The 18,212-nt window shown below is 44.4% G+C and overlaps 1 protein-coding gene across 1 annotated transcript in view; it reads right to left on the reverse strand.

The window, feature by feature from the left end:
- Positions 1–453: 453 nt before the first annotated feature.
- Positions 454–18,212, reverse strand: part of LOC146857260 (uromodulin-like) — a 389,869-nt gene continuing 372,110 nt past the window's right edge. The window contains exon 4 of the mRNA XM_085647771.1: positions 454–547. Coding sequence (XP_085503897.1) covers positions 495–547 — 53 coding nt within the window. The 3' untranslated portion in view covers positions 454–494. The remainder of the gene's footprint in view (positions 548–18,212) is intronic.

The raw sequence follows: 18,212 nt of genomic DNA on the forward strand, positions 1-18,212 counted from the left end.
AGATCTCTCTGCAACCCGACAATCAGCATCGCATTCTCACTCTCCCGTTTCCCTCAAAAGGCCTCTCGACCGCAACCAGACAGCATCAAGGATAACGACGACAACCGACCCGACCCCACCCCTTAGTCACCTATACTTTATACCCTGTCCGTACATGTCTATCCCACTAAAGTTGCTAATGTCACCCATTCTAGCTACGGGATTGGTTAAAACGAGGGGTGGATGATCATTCCACATTAGATCATATCTCTTTAACTACCCCATTGTTCATTTTCGTTTCCCACCTATTCAATATACATCCCTACTCTCTCTTGAGGAAATTGTAACAGCACGAGGACAAAGTTAATACATTTTATAAATCCACTGACTTTCACACCGAAGCACAGAAGTTGGCTGCTAGACGTGGTGTCCTTCACCGCATCACACTCTTTCAGCAGGCTCAGCAAGTTTTTTCACAATGTCACGTGGTTTGAACGAGTCGCAAGTATCACTCATCACAGTTTGGCCAACTTTAAAAATATGGCGACTTGTCCATTTACTAAAAGAACTGAAAACAGACTTTTATGAATAATGTGGTAATGAAACGTTCACTGTTAACCACCCTCCTTTATCCAGATCCAGGTTAGCAGTTATTCCAGCAAAGCATAAGTAAAAGCAATGGCAATTAGTGTTCCTTAAGCATCACACAACATGCCTTCTAATATACTATGCGCACAACTTGCAGTGTAAGCCATTCGCAAAAAATTCTACTCACCATATTATTACATCTCGGGTTATTTACTTTTAGTTAAGATTAATTTCATACAATTTGCGAAGCGGTTTTACCCTTATGTAATATATGTGTGCACATTAGTATTCTATCTACTTAACATTAGTATATGTTACGGGGGTACTTCAATGAGAGCGAGTTTCTTTATTGAATCCCCTCTCCATCTCATCCCTCTTTGATGGCTTTTGAAGTCATCACAAATACTCACCATACCGAGTACCACCTTTTGTGTTATTTAAAGCTTAGATTTTTTCTCCTCTTTCATGGCACTCACGTCTAACCTTTTCATCATGTCATAATATTCTTCATTGATTTCTTCAAGCTCTATCTCTTTCCCTCTTTACTCCTTTCCTTTTATACTTTTTTATCTAATGTAACCTTCTTTCTTTTTATGCACCTACAACATACATACATATATTATTATTATTATTATTATTATTATTAATAAAATTATTAAATTCTATTGAAACTATGGGCATTATTACCTTCCCTAAAACACTCTCTCCAAACCTTGTAAACCAATATTTCACAGCTGTAAGACTTTTTGCAACTCTTTCCCAAATACCGTTAATCTCCAGTTGGGATAAATCCTTGTGTAACCTACCCTTTTACTTTTATCAGTGACATATGTACAACAGTGTTGAATTTTTAATGTTCCACAGACTCCACCCTCTTTGTCCAAAATAATATCAAGGGCAATTCTATTTTGGAAAACCATTGATCTGATTGCCACCATTTCGGTATCAATCATCAAAAAATCCACCTGCAGTATCTGTTGCTATTCGATCAACCACTGTATACTATTATTACTACTTCAACTGATGGTATCAGTGCAGAAAATACATCATCCACTATTTCAGTAAAACTTGCTCTCTTTTGGCGTGTTAGTCCTTGTTTTATTTCATTGACACTATTATGCTTTAGGTTTAAATGATAAACCTTTGGAAACACAATCCCAAAATAGCTCCCATACCAGTGGGTAGGTAACCTATAATAGGCTTTTCTACCACATACATAGTATATCCCTGGGAAGACAGGATCAGTTCCACCCTTTAATCCCTAACCTCCTGTAATTTGAACGGTATGTTCACATTCACTAGTGCCAATAAAATAATTATTGTAGTTAGTCTTTGATCTCAATTTTAGTATTGCTAAAAGAAATAGTAAAATCTAACAATCTCGTATCGCTAAGGCCTAGGAAAAATTCTAAATTTAACTTCTACTTACAAATTTAAATAAAAATATAAAAATATGGTGGTGTAATCCTACACCAAATGACGTTTCTTCTTTACCCCTTTTAGAGTCTGCAAAGGCCTTATCCTGATAAAACTTTTAATCCACCTCAGGCTGGAACAGTTCTTTATTAAGGTGGTCTCAAATTTCACTCATCCTCATTCTCGGTCCCACTATTCTCATGCTCATCATTTAGATCTAAATTCTCAAACTCCTCAAGGATAACATAAGTCCATTCAGGGGCTTTGTATTTTCTCAGGGAATTCTTGTTCTCCTAGATCTTCTCCTGTGCTCTTTCCTAAATCTTCTTGTTCTGTCTGACTTGATATTCTGTTGCTTTGTTCTGGTCTGTTTCTTAATCTTCTTCTAATTATTCTGTATTTCAGTCTTTTCACTCCACTTGGCCAGCAATCTCCCTTTCTCAACCCTGTCTTTTTATCAGGTATGTTTCTAAGACTCATGAGCACAAGGGGCAAAGCATCAGGCCATTTTAGTGTTGTGGATGCACACACCTTTCCTAATACGGACTTTATGTTGCCATAAATTTGTTCAACAATACCAGACACTTCAGGTCGGTAGGCACAATGCAACTTCTGTTTAATTTGTAATGCAGCACAGATCATTCAAATTATTTCATTATTAAAATGCAATCCTCTATCTGATTCCAAAGTGACTAGAAAACCAAATCTTGGGATCAATTCTCGCAACAAAAATTTAGCAACAGTCAGACTGTTGTTTCTCCTCATTGGGTAGGCTTTCACCCAGCGAGAAAACAAACAAACAATGACTAGGACATGTTTTAGTCCGTTACATGGAGGCAATGCTATAAAATCGATCTGAAGGCGAGTAAAAGGTCTTCCTGCTTTCCCAATTACACCCCAGCTTACCACTGTCTTTCTTCCTGGGTTTCGTTTCTGACAAACAACACACCTTTGGCACAGACTTTCAGCTATTAACCTAAACTTTGGATTGTACCAGGACTGTTTGAACATTCTTACCATGACATCCCGTCCAATATGCGCCTGTCCCTGTTACATAATAGCCATGTGAGAAAGCAATGAGTCTGGTAATACTGGTCTCTCATCATAACAGATCCATATCTCATCATCATTTTTCCTACAGTCTGCTTTTTTCCATTCTTCCTTTTCTCTGTAACTGACTTCTTCCTGCATTTGTCTCACCTCATCCCATGTTTCAAATGTAGTGGCAATCATAAGGTGGCATTCGGTATTTCCTCTTTCAATTGATCAATTTATAGCTAGGGTATTTTGTGTACAGTAACGCGCTAATTGATCTGCTTATCTGTTACCTTTTGTCACATCATCATCTCCAGATTGGTGTGCAGCACATTTCACTACTGCGATTCTTTTTTGGCAACTGTAAAGCTTCCAGTAATTACTTTACAGTTTTCCCATTCTGAATTGGTGACCCAGAGGAGGTCATGAATCCTCTTTGCATCCAAAGCTGACCAAAATCAGACACTACACCAAAGCCGTATTGGCTGTCAGTGTAAATTGCTACTTTTAGACCCTTTGCCAATTTGCATGCTCTAGTAAGAGCAAACAGTTCTGCGACTTGGGCAGATTTTATGCCTTTCAGACAAGACGCTTCCAGGGCTCCAGCCAGAGTACAGACAGCATATCCAGAGCACAAGTCACCTATTTCATTCCTTAAATAAGATCCATCTACAAACTTTTCGCACTCTGACTCCTCCAGAGGTTAATCTGAAATATCTGGGAGAGGCTTGGTACAAAGCTCTGTTACTTCCAAACAATCATGTTCTGCTTCTTCTCTCACCTCTTCACACCTCGAGTTCGGTAACAATGTGGCAGGGTTCACAGTAGTGCATCTAACCACTGTCACATTTTCAGCACCTAGGATTACTCTCTCGTACTTAGTCAGCCGACTATTTGTCATATGTTGAGTTCGAGTACCAGTTAAAAGTATCTCAACAGAGTGTGGTACATAGACTTTCACTGGGTAACCCATCACAATTGATTCACTTTGTTCCAAACTCACACAAGTGGCAGACAGTACTTTTAAGCAACCTGGCAATGCTGCTGCCACTGAGTCAAGGGTAGCAGAAAAATACGCTATCGGACATCTCGCCATTTCGTGTTTCTGAGTTAAGACTGCTAGTGCACAACCATCTCTTTCACAACAATACAATGCAAATTCCTTAGAATAATCTGGCATACCCAGGGCCGGCGCCTGGCAAAGACTGTTTCGTAGTCTATTAAAAGACTCCATACGCTCCTCATTCAACACAATTGGATCTTGCACATCTTTTCTGGTCAATTTCTGTAAAGGCTTTGCAATCAACGAGAATCCACATATCCACTGCCTACAATATCCGACCATTCCCAAAAACATTCGCACTTCTTTCCGATTCCGGGGTGGATACATCTTTTTGATTATACTGATTCTCTCTGGGGTCACTTTCCTTAGTCCTTTTTCAATCTTATGACTTAGGTACTGAACTTCCTATCTGCAGTACTGTAACTTTGATGGGGAGACTTTGTGTCCATCTTCAGCCAAATGATTCAACAAAGCAATGGAGTCAGTTACACATGCTTCACGAGTTTTGGATGCCAACAGAAAGTCATCAATGTATTGGATCAAAACAGAGTTCCCGGGCCATTTCAAGGTTTCCAAACATTTTTTCAAGATCTAATTAAAGATTTATGGACTTTCAGTATACCCTTGAGGAACTCGGCACCATGCCAAAACACGATATACGAACTGGAAGGCAAACAAATTTTGACTATCCGGATGCAAGTGGATGGAAAAGAATGCCTGACACAAATCAATGACTGTGTACCATTTAGCATCACATGGGATCTGATACAAAATTACAGCAGGGTTGGGTACTATTGGGCAACATGGCACCACAATTTTATTCACCTTTCTCAGGTCTTGAACTATTCTATATTTTCCGTTAGGCTTTTTGATACCAATGAGGGGACAGTTACAAGGACTGCTCATTATCTCTTTTAGGATACCTTGTTCAATCATTTGATCAATCACAGGCGTGACTCCAGCAATTGCCTCAGCACTCATTTTGTATTGGGCAGTATTGGGATACACTGCTCCATCCTTCACCTTTGCTATCACTTGAATGGGGTCTACATTTCTCATTAAGCCAATTTCCTTTCCGGTAAAATCCCACACATCTGGACTCACAGTATCTTTCAATTCTTCTGGTAAATCTTCAGTCAGTAACGAATATAATTCTTTTACTTCTGACGCTCGTTGGGCCATCAATAATTTGAATTCGACATCCTCATCCGGTGTCATTATTGCAACACCATCCGATGTAAAATAAATAGTACATTTCATTTTGCACAACAAATCTCTGCCCAAAAGATTCACTGGACTAGTATCACACACTACAAGCCTATGCATATCTTTGAAATTTGCAATGTGAACTTCTAATGGGGCTGTAACAGGGGTTTTTATGTGTTTGTTTGCATGGCCTACAACTTAGATAGTTTCTGCCAAGAGGGGTAGGTTTGGGATTTGAACTGCTCTCACAGTGGAACGGGTAGCACCAGTGTCCAATAAGAAGGTGACATCTTTTCCTTCTACCTTTCCATCAATAAAGGGACCTGACTGATCTACCGCTAAAGATGCGCCAAGTACGCACTCTTCCTCCCTTTCAGGCACCGTCACTGCATCAACTCCAACTCACTATCACTATCACGCACCAAATACTGCGAGACTAACGGACTCTTACCAAACTGCTCTTCTCCTCGAAGTCCCGAACTTGTACTGTACATGAGCATTCACATTTGGAGGTATGGGTGGTTGTGGCACCTTTAACTGGGTGGTAACTACCTGCTGCTTCCCAATCGCTTCATTCTGCATCTGTGGATTTAAAGGTTGATTTGCGCCATTACCTTTCTGTACAGATAAACACTTGTTCTTCCAATGTCCCAACTTTCCGCAAGCATGACAAGGAAATTTCTTTTTAGCCTCTTCTCTACTCATTTTAAATTTTCCTCGAGTCTGACTGTTTGTCGACCCCGCCTGACCCTGATTCTGTGAAACAATACTTTTCTCCTGTTGCTGTTCAGCCAATTTTACTTGTGCCCGCATCATTTTCTCCTTTAGCTTTTTCAATTGAGAATCAATGTCATCGCTACAGTACTTGGCATATCTCAAAATTTCATCTATAGACTTACTCTGCCAACATAGCATATGTTGCTGTATCATCGCACTAATTTCAGGTCTTAATCCATAAACAAATTGATACACAAAATGTCCCATAGCCTTATCGCCATTCTTTTCAAATCCACAATACTGTTTAAACACCTGTAACAGCCTTTCATAATAGGCATGAACAGATTCTTTAGGCTCCTGGGTTGTTCTATCAATTTTCACCCAATCTGTTTCCTTTGAACTGATTTTCCCTTTTAAAAAGGTAATAACCTGAAAATACTTTTTCATCATCTCTTCAGATGGAGCACCTGTTTTTGCATCTCTAAGATATTCATCTTTTGGCCAATCAAGCATTATCTTGCATTCAGTCCACAAATCTGCTGGAACCACTATTTCAAACAGCCCATCTAAATCTTTCAGCAACACTTTGGATACCTTTACAAATTGATCCACTTGTTTATACCATTCAACCGTTTTTTCTCGTAATCTTGGAAAATCATTTGTAAAAGACAATTTGTCTTGTGTAGTCCAAGGTACATGGACATATCCACCAGCTGGAACCTCTCTCATAGTACAAACTCTTTCTGCCTGCTCCGTTTCCTTTACGGGAAACATGGATGTTCCTTTCCCACTGGCTTCCTCCTTCTTTTTAACCCATTTACTTCTCCATTTTTGTATTGTTCCCCATTTCTTCAAAATATTCATCAATTCTTTTATCTGCACTCTTTTTCCAGACGTATTCAAACTTCCTAAATCTTTGTCAGTGAAAGCCACACGGTACAGTTTCTGTAGCACCTTTGTTTTCTCCATATCGATCCCAGATTAATTTGCTACTTCTGTCAATTTCTCATGAAAGTTCTTTGTTCTCCAAGTTATTCTTTTGCACAGAAACAACAACTCATCCTCTGTATAAGTCCCTAATCGTTCTGAACTTATCGTCCCAATAATCATTTCCTCCAAGTCTACTTTCAATTGGCTCATATTCAAACATCTGTCCTTGTCAACCCTTTTACCCAATTACTAAGCTCTTCTGAGGTTAAACCCGTTGAACTTCTAGCTATGGGAGTCATATTTTGACCTATATTTCTTGGCTCTAACTGGGTATTTCTTTTTGGGGTTCAGTCATTACATCTCCAATCGGTAGATCCAGCAAGGTATTATTATTTAATCCACTTTGACTCTCGTTACTCACTATGTTGCTACTTCTTGGGATAGTCTGTAATCACAAGTTTTCTCCAATTAGAGGAATCACAGGACCCATAGTTACAGGTACTGTTACGGCTTCAGCATTTAAGTTTCATGCATTCAATTTCTGTATTTGTTCTACTCTTGCCTTATTTAACAGTCTAGCTTCATTCTCTCTTATTTGTTTAGCTAAATCAGTAATGTGGGGAGTTAATAGTGTCATATGTATAATTTGTGGAGCACTCTGAGTCACTTCCCCTGAACTTTCTTCATAAGGTGGAGGTCTTTTTGTCATTATATCTTCCAATAACTCATCATCAGATTCATTCAAACCCTCTCTAGATGTTTACAGGTGCTTGGACTTCTCCTTACATTTAGCTCCTGTTTGAACCTCTCCTGCAAAACTGGATATAATCCTGCAGTCACCACAGCCTTTCTTCATCTTTTCATTTGATCCTCTCACCTTTCAAATGGATAAACTCTGAACATCCTCCTGCCTCTCCTACCCCCTTGATCCTTTTCTCTCTCAAATGCTTCCACTTCCCATTCTTCTAGGGCTTCATACTTGGTGAGTCTTGGATTTGGCTCTAAGGGTTCATTTTCTCTCTTAAATTTTGCAGAATCCTCACATTAAATGTACCAAACTTGGGGAAACCTAACACTCCATCATCTTTTGTATATTTCATCCAATTGTCGAGCCATACACACGTATGATACTCTCGCTCCATCATCATATAAGATGCGCGCGTTTTTGGAGGCAGAATAGGAATTCCCCCCCTTGTCACAATTCTCTTATCTTTATTAAAAATATTCTTTAATTTCTTCCACAAACCCATTTTAAATTGTCTCTTATTAAGCGACCCTTGACCATGACCTTGCCAGGTAGGTCGCTCGCCCCCCCGATGCAGCTCCACCTGTGCTCTTGAATGTCTGTGCCCTCTTGCTCCTCTGTGCCCCGCTTGCCAGTTGTCCCCCGTTCTAGTGTGCCCTTTGGTCCTCTGTGCCCCACTTGCCTGTTGTCCCCCGTTCTAGTGTGCCCTTTGGTCCTCTGTGCCCTGCTGTCCACTTGCCTGCTGTCCCCCTGTCTTGTGTGCCCTTTGCTCTTCTGTGCCCCGTTGGCCATTTTGCCGTCTGTGCCCCTGTTGGGCCTGCTTGCGCCGCTCCTGTTCCTGCTGCTAAACCCCCTGCGGCCCAGCCCCGTGTCCATTCGCTGCCCCCTGCCACCCGTCTCCCACCTCCTGTCTCCCAGCTGCTCCTCCCTCCCACCTCCCCTTAAAATGGCAGCCACTGCGCGGTGAGGTGAGCAACCCTTGACCTTGCCAGGTAGGTCGCTCCCCCCCATTGCAGCTCCACCTGCGCTCTTGAGTGTCTGTGCCCTCTTGCTCCTCTGTGCCCCGCTTGCCTGCTGTCCCCCGTTCTAGTGTGCCCTTTGGTCCTCTGTGCCCCGCTTGCCTGTTGTCTCCCGTTCTAGTGTGCCCTTTGGTCCTCTGTGCCCCGCTTTCCACTTGCCTGCTGTCCCCCGGTCTTGTATGCCCTTTGCTCTTCTGTGCCCGTTGGCCATTTTGCCTTCTGTGCCCCCTGTTGTGCCTGCTCGCGCCACTCCCGTTCCTGCCGCTGCACCCCTGTGGCCCGCCCCCCCACGCCCATTCGCTGCCCCCTGCCACCCGCCTCCCAGCTGATCTTCGCTCCCACCTCCCCTTAAAATGGCAGCCGCTGCGCGACCGCATCGCTGGCCTCGCCGATGGCACACCTAAGGCAAGCCCGTCTGCGCCCGTCCGTGCCTGGACCGTGCCCAGCGCCAGAACCCCTGGCCCCCGCACTAGCCATAAAGACCGCCTCCGATACGACACCAGCACCCTCATCACTCTCAACCCAGGACAAACCCCCACCTGCTGCAGGGCCACCCCGAAGCGCACCCACGGTCCCTTCGCCTGCCAGAACTGCAACTTCTCCTGCATCGAAGAAGCAGAGACACCCGCCACAACAAAACACAACCAGCTCCGATGCATCCTGATCAACACTCGCTCCGCACGCAAACACGCCGTGGAGCTCTGGGACCTACTCGCCACCGCATCACCAGACGTCGCCTTCCTGACCGAGACCTGGATGAACGAAGCCTCCTCTCAAGACATCACTATAGCCATCCCCAACGGATACAAGATCGCCCGCAGAGACCGCACCAACAGAGTTGGAGGAGGACTCGCCATTTTCCACAAGAAGACCATCAAGGTCTCAACAAACACTGATGACACTCTCAGCACCGCCGAACACATGCACTTCCAGATCCTCACAGACCCTAAGACCACCCTAAGAGGCACCCTCGTCTACAGACCACCCGGACCCCGACCACAATTCTGCAACGCCATCGCCGACTACATCAGCACGCACGCACTGACCTCCACCGACTACATCCTCCTCAGAGTCCTGAACTTCCATCTGGAGAACAACAATGACAGCAACTCCTCCACCCTGATAGACAACCTCGCCAACCTCGGACTGGAACAGCTCGTCATGACGCCGACCCACATCGCCGGACACACGCTCGACGCCATCTTCTCCTCAAGCTCACACGTCTCCTTCAGCCAAGTCTCCGAACCCACCTGGACCGACCACCACTGCATCCACTTCACCTTCCGGAAACCCGTCGCACATCACCACACCCTACAGATCCCTCGTCACTGCTGGGGCAAAATCACTGAAGTACAACTACAAACAAACCTTGCACTCAACCCACCGACTAACCCCTCCAACCCCGACGATGGTGCGCGCACCCTCAGACGATGGATGGACGACTGCGCCAACACATTAGCCCCGCTGAAAAAACAAACCCTCAAAGACACCAGCAAGAGAGCCAACTGGTTCACCCCAGAACTCCTAATGTCAAAGCACACCTGCCGGAAGTTGGAGAACATATGGCACAGCGAGAAGTCGCCGGGCAGCCACGCAGCCCACAAAGACGCCATCCGCAATCACCACCACCTCATAAGGACCGCCAAGAGGACCTCCTTCAAAGACCGCCTCAAAAACAACGCACACAACAGCAAGGAGCTCTTCAACATCATGAAGGAACTCTCCAACCCCAGCTCCAATGCCAACGACATCCCGCCGTCACAAGCCCTGTGCGACTCCCTCGCCACCTTCTTCCACCGCAAGATCGCCGTCATCCACGATAGCTTCAACCCTCGGATGACCCTAACAGTCCCCAACACGCTAGAACCACCACACCCCACCGACCATGACCCCCTGACAACCTGGGCCAATGTGAGCATCGAAGACACCATCAAGACCATGGTCACAATCCACTCCGGCTCGCCGTCTGACCCTTTTCCACACCACATCTTCAACAAACCCGCCAGCTCCATCGCACCCCACCTGCGCAACATCATCAACCTCTCCTTCGAGACCGTGACCTTCCCTGAAAGCTGGAAACACGCCGAGATCAACGCCCTACTGAAAAAACCCAAGGCGGACCCGAGTGAACTCAAAAACTTCCGGCTCATCTCCCTGCTTCCGTTCCCGGCTAAGGTCATTGAGAAGATATTTAACATCCAGATCACCCGCTACCTCGAAGACAACAGCATCCTGGACCCCTCCCAGTCAGGATTCCGCAACCACCACAGCACCGAGACCGCCCTCATCGCCGCCACAGACGACATCAGGATCCTACTGGACAACGGCAAGATGGCAGCTCTCATCCTTCTGAAAGCTCTCCGCCGCCTTCGATACCGTCTGCCGCCGCACACGACTCCACGACGCAGGGAACTGAGACAAGGCCCTGGACTGGACCTCCTCCTTCCTCTCCGGCAGAACCCAGAGAGTCCGCCTCCCCCGTTCTGATCCGAAGCCTCCGAGATCATCTGCGGCGTCCCACAGGGATCCTCCCTCAGCCCGACGCTGTTCAACGTCTACATGGCGCCTCTCGCACGCATCGCCCGACATCACAACCTCAACATAATCTCCTACGCTGATGACATGCAACTGATCCTCTCCCTCACCAAGGACCCCCTCACCGTCAAATCCAACCTCCACCAGGGAATGAAGGCCATCGCCGACTGGATGGAGGATAGCCGCCTTAAGCTGAACACAGACAAGACGGAGATCCTCATCCTCGGGTCCAACCCCTCAGCATGGGACGACTACAGGTGGCCCGCGTCGCTGGGGACTCCCCCCGCACCCACCAACCACGCACGCAACCTGGGAGTCATCCTCGACTCGGAACTGACCATGACTAAACAAGTCAACGCTGTCTCTTTTACCTGCTTCAACACCCTCCTTATGCTCCGCAAGATCTACAGATGGATCCCGACAGACACAAGGAAAACAGTCACCCAGGCCCGAGTCAGCAGCAGACTCGACTATGGAAACGCCCTCTACGCCGGAGCCCCGACCAAGCTCATCAACAGACTGCAAAGAATCCAGAATGCCTCTGCACGCCTAATCCTCAAAATCCCGTGCCGCGACCACATCACCCCCCACCTGAGGAACCTGCACTGGCTCCCTGTCAACAAAAGAATCTCCTTCAAGCTCCTGATCCACGCACACAAGGCACTCCACAAGACTGGCCCAGCCTATCTCAACAGTCCTTCTACGCACCCAACAGGAAACTCTGCTCCGCAGACCTCTCCCTGGATACCATCCCACGCATCCGTAGAACCACAGCCGGAGGCAAATCCTTCTCCCACCGCGCCGCCAAGACCTGGAACACCCTCCCTCTCATCCTACGACAAACCGAAGACCTTCTAACCTTCAGAAGACAACTTAAGACCTGGCTGTATGACCAGTAGCAACAGCACCCCCCTCCCCACCCTCAGCGCCTTGAAACCCTTGTGGGTATGTAGTGCGCTTTACAAATTATTTGATTGATTGATTGATTGATTGATTGATTAATAATTTCCCCTCAAACAAAACACCAAAAACCTTCCTGTACTTTTCTTTATTCAATCGTCAACCTCTATCCTATCCCAGCGCGTCTTATTTCAATTAACAATGCTACCTTGGCCGTTCCACTAAGTAAAGAGATAGTATTCACTTTTCAAAGATATTTTCTTACACTACAAGCAATAATAACGACCAGCGTTATCTCACTTTTCCATCAAGCTCCGGAATTACCTATCGGCTCCTCTCAAGATGGCACCGAGGTATCACAAAAGGCTCTCTTGAAGTACAAAGAGAGTTGTCCTGTTACTGATCTTGGCTTCCCTTACCAGAGTTCCAAATACGGTGACCCTTCACCATCACAATCTTTCCTCTTTTCACATGAAAGTTTCCCTAAACATAATACTGACAGCCCTACCTAGCCTTTCAGTATTATCACAACAGACAAGGTACTTCTGCAGTGTGATTTCTTTACCACACTCTTCAAATTCCTTCCTGGGATTCCTCAGACACCTCCTGTACCCGTACTTTTAGACAACATATGAACAAGAACACTGATTCTTTAGGTTAAAATCATATAACGAGTAATTAGTAAGTATTACCTAACTAATCAATAATTTACCATCGCTCTGCTACCAAGTAACTGATCCAGCACAAACCCAATATTTCGGACAGGAACGAGCATTCAAGAATTTCATGTACTGTGGCCCATACACATACTCCCAGTTGTCCCTGTTGCGCTGGTGATCAAGTTAGTGTCTCTTTCACAGACAATGCATGGTCCCAGATCTAAACAAAATGTCATTTCATCACTTTAAGTCAAATATTCATCTACTTGATCGATGGATCAATTGATTGATTAATTGAAGGTCAATAGTCACTTCAAATTCATTGGCAGACACAAATAACCACAACTTATCTGTGAGTCGTTAATTTTATCTAACTCAATGCATACATTTGAAAATAAACACCTCATGAGAGAGAATACAATCTAACAATCATCTAGCAAATACTCAATTTCAACAAATACATTTGTCGCATGGAGGGGATAGATGAAGAGACATCAAAAATAGTCATCAATTCAAATTCTTGTTCAGAAAGATAGAAGAAGAGACAAAAGCACAGATCATTTGAATTTTCGAGTTATCAATAATACCAACCCTAGGGAATAAGAGCGAGGAAAACCACCACCCAGGCCTAGGTAGTGGCAAGGGACCACCAATCAGAGTGTCAGGGATCAAGTCTTAGATCAGGATAAAGACAGGACTGGATCAATTAGGCCTCTCTGCAACCCGACAATCGCATCCTCACTCTCCCATCTCCCTCAAAAGGCCTCTCGACCACAACCAGACAGCATCAAGGATAACGACAACACCCGACCCCACCCCTTAGTCACCTATACTTTATACCATGTCCATCCCACTAAAGTTGCTAATTTCACCCATCTAGCTACGGGATTGGTTAAAATGAGGGGTGGATCATCATTCCACATTAGATCATGCTTTCTTTAACTACCCCATTGTTCTTTTTTGTTTCCCACCCATTCAATATACATCCCTACTCTATCATGAGGAAATTGTAACAGCACGAGAACAAAGGTAATACATTTTATAAATCCGCAGACTTTCACACGGAAGCACAGAAGTTGGCTGCTTGTCAAACGTGGTGTCCTTCACCACATCACACTCTTTCAGCAGGCTCAGCAAGTTTTTTTCACAATATCACGTGGTTTGAACACGTTTCAAGTATCACTCATCACAGTTTGGTCAACTTTAAAAATATGGCGACTTGTCCATTTATTAAAAGAACAGAAAACAGACATTAATGTGGTAATGAAACATTCACTTTTAATCCCCCTCCTTTACACAGATCAAGGTTATCAGTATTCCAGCAAAGCATAAGTAAAAGCAACGGCAATTAGTGTTACTTAAGTATCACACAACATGCTTTCTAATATACTATGCGCACAACTTGCAGTGTAAGTCATTCACAAAGCATTCTACTCACAATATTATTACATCTCGGGTTATTTACGTTTGGTTAAGATTGATTTCATGCAATTTGCGAAGCGTGTTTGCCCTCGTGTGATGTATGGGTGCTCATTAGTATTCTATCTACTTAACATTAGTATATGTTACAGGGGGTACTTCAACGAGAGCGGGTTTCTTTTTTGAATCCCCGCTCCATCACCCTCGTTATTACGAATGCAGTGCAGTATTTTTTTAATTTCTCATTTCATGCTGCAGTGATGAAAGTGAAGGGGATGATGTAGACATAGGGAGAGAGCGAGCCATCTAAAGAGAGATGGGTGCAGGAAAGGGGTGAAGTAAGTAGGAAGACAAGAGGTGATGAAAGAGGTAGTCAGAGCATTGGGGTGATAGTCATAAGGTAAAGGGAACTGTGGAGATTTAGTGAGCGGTGGGGTCGGAAGAGATGAAGAGCGGTATAGAGCAGTGGGTGGCAATCGAATTAGGAACAAATATTATTTTATTAACAATGTTATTACAGTGGGACATTTGAATGTCCCAATTACTTGGAAGGTCTTGGTCCTGGCCAATCGAATACTTTGTGCATGGTTTAAACAGTTCTGCTGCAACAGGGATGTAAACTAAAGAGGGCTGTAAGATCCTTCTCTTCTTTATGTAGTATCCACGCTGTCCATCCATTAGCCTCTATGCATATAGTAGGCTGTTAAGGCATAAGGAGGAGACAAGTGCTCAATACTGTAATATCAATGGATTTGAACTGTGTGTAATATCTATTCTGCTTCGCCTGATATTTTTGCCTGAAAGGTACAACCAATCCCAGTAGAGAACTAACTTATGAGAAGAGCATTTTAGGGATAATAGACTTTATGAGAATCATATTCTGGCCCGGCCCAAATGAAGAGGCTTTCATTAAACACTTTCCTATATGACAAGTGCTCAGTAATGACGTGTGTCACACAAAAATCACCTGCTCTTCTATTCTGTTGGAACCTCACAAGATTGTATTGCTTTGTTTTGAGTTGTGTTCTAACATTTCAGTTATACTTTTCTACCCCTTTTCCCAGGCTCCGATAGGTTTCCGGTTGGAAGCGGTATCTAGCTACTCTGTTTGAAGTGCATGGCTCGAGAAGAGGACTAGTTGAAATGTCATCTCTGCGCGGAGTCCTTTGGTGTCCCAAATAGATATTAGAGGAGATCTAACAAGATAAAGGAATGGGGGGAGAAATGAGAACTCCTAAGATGAGGTTGTGCCTAATACAACCGTGGTCGTGGGGAAACTAAGTATTTCTTTAAGTTACCCTCACACACCCTAGTGGTGTCATGCTTCATCATCGGGTCACCCAGACCCCTAGAAGTCCGGGTGGGCTCGACCACAGTGTTGGGAGTGCTTTTAATATGTTTTACGGCAGAGGGAGTTAACTAGATAAAATACCGCAGGCAGATCCCCAGTATCCCTTTATTCTTGGGTCTGTCTGGGTAGTTAAAATAAATAAAAATGGGTCTTTTAGGAGTGTTATGGTCCTAGGACCCTAGTGCCGACATGTTTCAGTCCAAAAAGGGGCCAAAAAATGGTCCAGGACTTTCTTCAGGGCAAAAAAGTAACTCCCCTATGCGAGTGTAATTACTCGTAATGGGGTGTCCCTATCCTGTCAGTATGGTGAGGGCAGAATAGCTGCTCCACGTGATTTGATTAAGAGTGGATGTATGTCAACTGCCAGGCTCCATCTGAAAAGGAAAAGTAGAGACAAACAACATATAAAAATATCAGCGGTCGAGTTGCCGCTTGGTTCATTTCTCCTTGAGCGGTGTAGTGGTTACCGCACGTGGACATGCGTGTATCTATGTGCGCATGCTCTCGTAGGGAGGAGTGTCCTCCTATCGTGCCACTCAAAATGACTGTAACATATCGTTGTATTTGTGACAGGCATACTGTGAGGGTGGCGAAATGATTCGCATCCTAGCGATAACAGCGTGATGTCTGTTTTTTGAAAGTAGCGTGCACACAGTGTATCCAGATACTAGTGCACATTAAAAACGTGTACGTTCCTGGTGATTCCAAGATCTTTCTACGGGTGGGTAAAGGTGAAAAATGACGAAGATATATACATACTACACATGCATACAACACATTCATTCGTGCTAGATCTACAGATATACATTACCCAAATCGGGGAGGTTGACTGAATCTCACAGGACCAGAAGGCCAGATTGGGCGGTCCTGGGGGAACCATGAATAAACAGTGTGTCACGGAGCGGACTGAGTGAATCTGCCAGCATGTCGTTCCGGATCGGTGGGGCCAAAAAAACGAGTGCTGACATACAAGGAGAGTGGGACATCGCGCTGGTAAATTTACTTACTTATTTAGGATCAGTCGCCCTGCCTGCTACCTGTTTGGTTCTGGTCCTCGGCTTTCGCAAGTAAGTGAAGCCAGGGTCGCGCATAAATAACATGGAAAGCGCGCCGGAACATCGGGCTGATTGGAAACACGCCCCTCGGTTACAGGAAGTGACGTAACACGTCACGGCGTGTAGTGGCGATGGGAATTGTAGTTTAGTGTATAGGTAATGATAGTTACTGCAACACGGGCTGGTGATGGCGTTACCCAGGGAATGACAAATGGGATACGAGTGCAAGTATAAGCGCTCGTGTGTGGTAAAAGCGGTATGGACGGGAAATGGACACAACACGATAATTGACGAGCACCGCTGATATAATGGGAATAGCCAATAATGCCCAGATGTATAGTAAATGTTAATATAGTATTGATTGCAGGTCCATCGACGCGGGTAGTCTGCAAATTGTTGTTCATTAGTATGTTAATAAAAACAGAGGTGGAGAGGCGGGGACTGAATAAGTTGGTTCAGTTGTGACCTCGTGTAAAAATAAATTTGAAGATCGTTTTGCTTGGGTGCAATGGTGCATCTGTGATGGCATCTGTTGTCGTACTGGTAATATTCATATCCAGTCCGGCATCTCGGTGAAGGGTTGGTGGGGATGTACAATATCAGTAGTAGTCATTTAGACAATGTGTCTGTAACTCAGTGTTAAGGTGTGAAGTGGTGGACACATGGGGTGATTATTTATTAAGCTGACTCCACGGTATAGAGTCATTAAGTCCCATTTCATGTGTTCTCAAACGATACACCCAACGTTGTTCTCTCTCTAGGAGTCTTTTCTGTAGATTTCTGGTACCATTGATCTTCTCAATGATTGTCCATCGTATGTCTGTGTCTTTATGATGTTTCTCGACGAAATGTGTTGTTAGTCTGGTAGCTGTGATCATACGTCTGATGGTACTTCTATGTTCGCTTATCCGAATTTTTATTTTGCGGCTGGTCATGCCTATGTAGGTCAAATCACATGGACACTTGATGAGGTAGATAACTCCTTCAGAATTACAGTTGGTATGAGATCGTTGTTCCCAGGGGGTGTTAAGGCCAAGTTCGAGTGTTTTGCTTGGTCTGGTGAATTCACAGGCTACACAGGACCCGCAAGGGTAATGTCCGGTCACTGGTGGCGTATTCCATAATGTTGTTTGGACGTCACCCACATTACCATAAGTGTCTGTATGGATCAGGGTATCTCTCAGACTACGGTTCTTTTTAAAAGAGAACATGGGTTTGTCATATGAGAGTTTGTTGGAGGTGAGGATGGGCCACCTTTTATTTATAATCTTTTTAACATCATTTGAGGACGAATTGAATGTGGTAACACAGATCATGTTCTGAGGTTGTTGTCTTTCTTGAGTTTCAAGCAGGGCCTCTCTAGGAGTGTTCCGTGCTCTTTTTTTGGCTTGTTCAATTATTTTAGTTGGATAGTTTCTTTCTTTAAGCTTGTCTGTGAGTATTTTTGCCTCTTTTTTGTAATCTCGGATTTCGGAGCAATTTCTACGTATACGTAGGAATTGTCCTACCGGGAGATTTTCCCTGAGAGATCGTGGATGGGTGCTGTCGAATCTCAACAGACTGTTTCTGTCAGTCGGTTTTGTGTATAGCGAGCT

The sequence above is a fragment of the Triturus cristatus genome, chromosome 3_2 (genome assembly GCF_964204655.1).
Source record: "Triturus cristatus chromosome 3_2, aTriCri1.1, whole genome shotgun sequence".
Lineage (NCBI taxonomy): Eukaryota > Metazoa > Chordata > Amphibia > Caudata > Salamandridae > Triturus > Triturus cristatus.